At 33.9% G+C, this 5,788-nt stretch overlaps 1 protein-coding gene across 1 annotated transcript; it reads left to right on the top strand.

Moving 5' to 3' along the window:
* Nucleotides 1-4,036: 4,036 nt before the first annotated feature.
* On the top strand, nt 4,037-5,128 carry LOC100780127 (RING-H2 finger protein ATL78). The gene has a single exon (XM_003525062.5). The coding sequence runs from the start codon at nt 4,254-4,256 to the stop codon at nt 4,947-4,949; it is 696 nt and encodes a 231-aa protein (XP_003525110.1). The 5' UTR covers nt 4,037-4,253; the 3' UTR covers nt 4,950-5,128.
* Nucleotides 5,129-5,788: the final 660 nt, after the last annotated feature.

Below are 5,788 nucleotides of genomic sequence, written 5' to 3'. Positions count from 1 at the left end.
ATCTTGAATTAATCTTGAAGCAATTTCTGTTTGCTTAGTTATACTTTGGCATCATTAAAATATGTGTTCATACATTCACATTCTTCCCATATTTGATGATGACAATCATTATCTTATCTATCTTTGTTCTTTCATCAAGTAAATACTTTCGGTATCATCAAAACTTGTATGATTTACAAGGCATGTAAATGAAATATAACACTTCAATAATACATCTTATTGGAGGCATCGTTGGGTTTGACTTTGTTGGTGGACAAGTGAGAGTCAATCAAGAGAAAAATGGTGGGACCTCCAACAAGGAGGAAGTTGTAAGTCGTTGATCCATTTGTCTCTTGACGATCTCCATGTTTTGCAAAGTAAAAGACGTAAGAGTTCATTCATGGAGAGAGGAAAGATAATTTTGGATTATTTGTATTTTTAAAAGATAAATTAAAATTATAAAAATACTCATTGATCCATGCTAATATATAAAAAGAAAAAATAGTCATTTGTCTAATACAAAAGGTGTTCAGTGTTGTACCACTCAACACTCTTGGTCGTATATGAGTCAACCGAGACTCACAAATTAGTCTTTTTGTGCTTATGTACTCGAGGCTGCAAGACTGTGTACCCCTTGACACTCTCAGTTGTATGTAATTCGACTGAGACTGATAGATTAGTTTCTTTGTGTTTACGCACTCGAGATTACGGGATTGTGTTTGTGTCCCCTAAACACTCTCGATCATATATGAGCTGATCGAGACTCATAGATTAGTCTCTTTGTGCTTATGTACTCAAGATTGTGGGACTATGCACCCCTTCGATCCCTCGATCGGTCACCTCATCTTTTTATGTTAATCTCCAGTGTCCGACTAAGGTCATGACACTGTCTTCCAAGCGCCCATCAACCACGTCATGTGACATCTGACACAATTCTTAGTCTTTAAGTAACCCTAACCATTTAAATGAGACATGCTTGAGAGTCTTGAAAAGGGGATGAATTTTGATGAAATGGATCTTTTTAAGAATATCGAATCAATTAGACACTAGACTAGGAGTTAGAATATATTTGACACTTAAATGATTTTGAACTAGGTCTCATTCCCATATAGGACCTAGTTACAAAAATAAATACCAACATATATCTTCTATTTTTTAAGTAGGTCTATGCTAACCAATCTCCTATATATATATATATATAATACGAATTAATTTTAACATTATATATTCCGGTTTCCTCAAACCCACAGAAAGGGTGGATGCAACCAAGTACAAATCTACAAGTCAATCCTCGATGAAGACATAGCATGTGCATGCTCATCAATTTGTTCATTATTACTGGACAACAACATGGACGCAAGAGAATCCAATATCCTGTTAATATGTTATGCATAGTTGTTATTAACTTATTATACATATTAATGTGCTCCTGATTCCTCGAAAGACCAGTGTCTCTGTCGGTAATTCTCTTATCTCTCCGTTGGTGTGGGACCAGAGAAACAATAACAGTAGTGAGATCCAACCCACCAAGATACGGATCCAAGTAGTGGTACTTCTAGTACTGCCAGAGCAAAAAGCAAAAGCATTGCTTTAAAAATGGCCAAGCCCAATAGATTCTCTTCCTTGGTTAATTACTGTACACGACTCTAATTTGTTACTCACTTCAATTATTATTATACAAAGCTAAGTTAATTAAAAAGCGAAAAAGAACCCCTCTCACCACTTGTCTCCTCGAACATTACTTCATTATATATATAATATCCCACCCCTTAATCAAGCACTTTCCGCGTAAAAAGTACAGCTGTAGACAGATAAAATCGGATTGGAGATCAAATTTAGCTTAAACATTTTGCCAATTTGATCATTTGTCATCATTAACAACGCTGCTTTAATTAGGAGCCACAACTCGTTAAATCCATGAGATTGCGATCTATCTACTTGCATCGCGTGAAGATTGCAAAACAAATTCACATATAGCGGAAAAGATTTAGGGCCATTTTCTATCCAAACATATATTATGATTTGACAAGAGAATAATTAACATATTGCAAACATCGTATAATTGTGTACAAGGAATGACACATCATGTACATAATGAGATAAGAGCTATACAAGAGTTCGTTGTGGCCTACATATGGAGTTATATAGAATAGTTTATGGAAATTTAATGACCAATAAATACACTTTCAGCAAGTAGTTGCTGGTTCAAAGTTTTAACTGTATGTATGTTATTGGCTGGAAATAGAAACTTTTACTCTCCACACCCAACTCCCTTATCCTTTAATGTTTGTCTAGCTATAACATTTTTTTAAAACCTAGATGAATGATTATCCTTCTTTTTGGGTCTTTAGATATTAGCCGATTTTTTGCATCTTTGGTGAAAAGCCAGTTATCACTTCTGATATCAAAAAAGAAAAGCCAGTTACCACTTCAGCTTTTACTGAAGTGAATTTTACTTGATTCATCAAGCATGTGGGTTTGATATTTACCTATTTATTTAATTGAAACCAAAATAGTGAATGTATATATTTAGAAGTAGAATTAAATGTAACAATTTGTAATCACAGATAAATTATTTAATGGCTAAACATAGTAAAGATATTTTATTTGAAACCAGCCGCATTCAAACACAAACATATATAGGCTACCTAACCAGCTAACATTATGATTCAAAATGTTGGGGGGAAAGTACCATTATTCTTTGATAAAAATTTAAATGCCACTTGTGACATCACTATATATCTGTCGTGTAAAGAGGTGTTAGAAAACAATATAACAGCATCAACTTTCATTAAATCGTTTAAATTATGTAACAAAGAGAATTCCTTAATTTTGAAGAAAAAATGTTATAATAATTCAATTATAATTTTATTTTATTTAGTTTTGTGTTTTTTAGATAAAAAAAATCAAGTGGGCCGTGCAATTTTTTTTTCAAAAAAAAAAATCTTACAATCAGTATTATAATTCATCATTTTTTAAAATATCTCTATTAGTTACCCTTTAAAATGTATTTCTTTATATATTATTTAACTAATTCAAAAATATTAAAATATATACCTCCTTATGAATTATGATAAGTTCTAAATTCTTTCACAATTATTATTACTGGGTGTTTTGTCCACTTTTCGAATGTAAAATTGATTCTTATTCAAAAGCAATAAGAGTTTATAGTCACCTAAACATGCTTTTCATGTAACAACAAATAATCAATTTGTTGGTTCCTCAGGGCGAAGGAGTTGGGTTAAATTTCCTCTTTGGCTCTTTCTATCCTCTTTCAATCCCCTCCACGCATCGATAGGCCCCGTCTCATTGAGTGAGTGTTTTTTGTGTACATTCATTGGGTGAGTATAGTGTCGAGTGTCGACACTACACAGTAACCCGACATTAATTTTTGCCCTAAACAGTGGAGGGGTGTATATAAACGTTGTGTATCCTAATCATATCCAAAAAGAATCTTATTTTAATTTTGCAATTTTTATTGGTTATCCTAATCTTATTTTAATTAATGAAAATCAAATATATAACACTTTGTAATTAGTTAATAATAATAATTAATATATATGAAATTAAACTCTAATTTTTTCTATCAAATTCTGAACCAAAACGTGTGGCATTGGAAGATAACCATGTTGCGTCTTGTTCACCAAAAGGAATTTGGCGGCAATACTAAAAACAAAAACCATTTCCTGAACCTTTTCATGTGATCAGCCAATACGGATGAGGCCACTTAGTTCCACTTTTTATCGTAGGGACCCAAAAGACGAGACATTAATTGAATCAACCTTGAAACTATATTTCAACTCATACATAACCTTCAGGAAGCTTCACAATTCCTTCACAGGCTCACGGTGTCTTCAATTACCTAGCAAGGAGTAACAGCTGCGACGTTGACACATGGCAAATTCTGCTTCGTGTAAAGTGGAAATAGAAATGGACCCATCATAATAGCCAAATTAATATACAAAAGGCTTTGTCAGTGGATGTTCCATATCATATCATATGCTTTCTTTCTAATCTATATATCTCTAAAGACCAAGATAAAAAGTTAAATTTCCAATCCTTGCCAAAACTCCCTTAGGAATATTCTACAAACCAACCACTCACCAAACAACAACAATAGTTTCATATTCTAATCAAAGCTAGCTAGCTAGATATATCATATCATGCCCTACTATGTTAACTTACTCTATATATATATATAATGGCCTAAGGCCTAATAGATAACCAACCTCAAAGCTCTAACTAACTCTTGTTCAATATCCCCATCATCAAACATGTATGCCTCAAGTTCCTTTACTTCACAACTAGTCCATGACCTTCTCGTGGACACAAACTCAAGAAAGCTACTCCTTCAAGATCCACTTCTTCACCAATCAATGAACTCGGCCAACTCCCCAGATTCCATGAGTTACAACACAACAGACTCATACTTCACAGGTCGTGATTTCGATGCAAATGTTGTCATGATACTCTCAGTGCTGTTATGTGCTGTTATTTGCTCACTCGGGTTGAACTCCATCATAAAGTGTGTCTTGAGGTGTTCAAACATAGTCATCAATAATAATGACCCTTCTTCTTCTTCAAGTAGTGCGAGCTACAACCCTTCACCAAGATTGGCCAACAGAGGAATCAAGAAGAAAGCCCTCAAGACTTTTCCTACTGTGAGCTACTCAACAGAGATGAAACTCCCCGGTTTGGACACAGAGTGTGTGATATGCCTCTCGGAGTTTGCCAATGGTGATAAGGTTCGCATTTTGCCAAAGTGCAACCATGGTTTCCACGTTTGCTGCATTGACAAGTGGCTAAGTTCACACTCATCATGCCCCAAGTGCAGACAGTGCCTCATTGAGACTTGCAAGAAAATTGTTGGATCCCAAATACAACCAGTGGCACCAGTGCCAGAAACAATTATAAGGATTCAACCACTAGAACCTGAAGGTTTGGAGCGTAACTATAGGGAAGTATGCTAGCTAATTACTTTAATTCATTAGTACTAGAATGTAATATAAACCAATCAACCATAAACAATGCGGTGGCTATTGGAGATTTTTCAGTTGCCTTTTGTTTTGACCTCAAATGTAAGATAAACTAGTTCAATTTTTGTAACTGCAATATTATTCTTTTCAATAATATTCTAAAGTTATCAATTGAACCAGGGCTTTAATTTGTCGTGTCTTTGTGAAATTTAACTTGGTAAAAGATATATCCAGATGAAGATGCAAGTGAATTATTTCGGAACAAGAGATAAGGGCAAAGCAAACTATATGTGTATTTTTGGTGGTCACAAACTTGTGAATATCATTATTATTTCCACTTAACTATTATTTTTAACCTTATAACTTAGGTGACCACTTTGAATGAAACAAACTAAGCACTCTTTCTTACTCCGAAGTTCACTTAATTAGAATTTTCTTAATCCAAGTAAGTTAAGATACGCGGCATACCCGATAAGAGTAATTTAATAATATTTTGCACACTTTAAAACTTGCATTATTACTCCTCCACCACTTCACTTGTATATAATAAAATAACAAAAATAGACATTTCATCACTTATAGTACTCTCTCTCTCTCACTAGAAAATAGTGGGTAATATAAGTATTTTAATGTATAAATGTCATTTGTGTTTGATAATAACGTACTCCAACAGTCTTTCAAAAGAGAGTATACAAACTCGTCAATATATATGGTAGTACTGTTTTATCTATCTTGCACGTAAGAGATAAATACAACACCCACACCCCCCACCCCGGGTGCCCCTCAAAAATAAATAAATAAAATTCTAGTGTGTCATTATTGTATCAAAGGGT

The sequence above is a fragment of the Glycine max genome, chromosome 5, assembly GCF_000004515.6.
Source record: "Glycine max cultivar Williams 82 chromosome 5, Glycine_max_v4.0, whole genome shotgun sequence".
Taxonomy (NCBI): Eukaryota; Viridiplantae; Streptophyta; class Magnoliopsida; order Fabales; family Fabaceae; genus Glycine; species Glycine max.
This window is presented reverse-complemented; position numbering and strand designations above follow the sequence as displayed.

Coding starts and splice junctions, on each gene's coding strand:
- LOC100780127 (XM_003525062.5), top strand. CDS start 4,254: ATGTATGCCTCAAGTTCCTTTACTTCACAACTAGTCCATGACCTTCTC.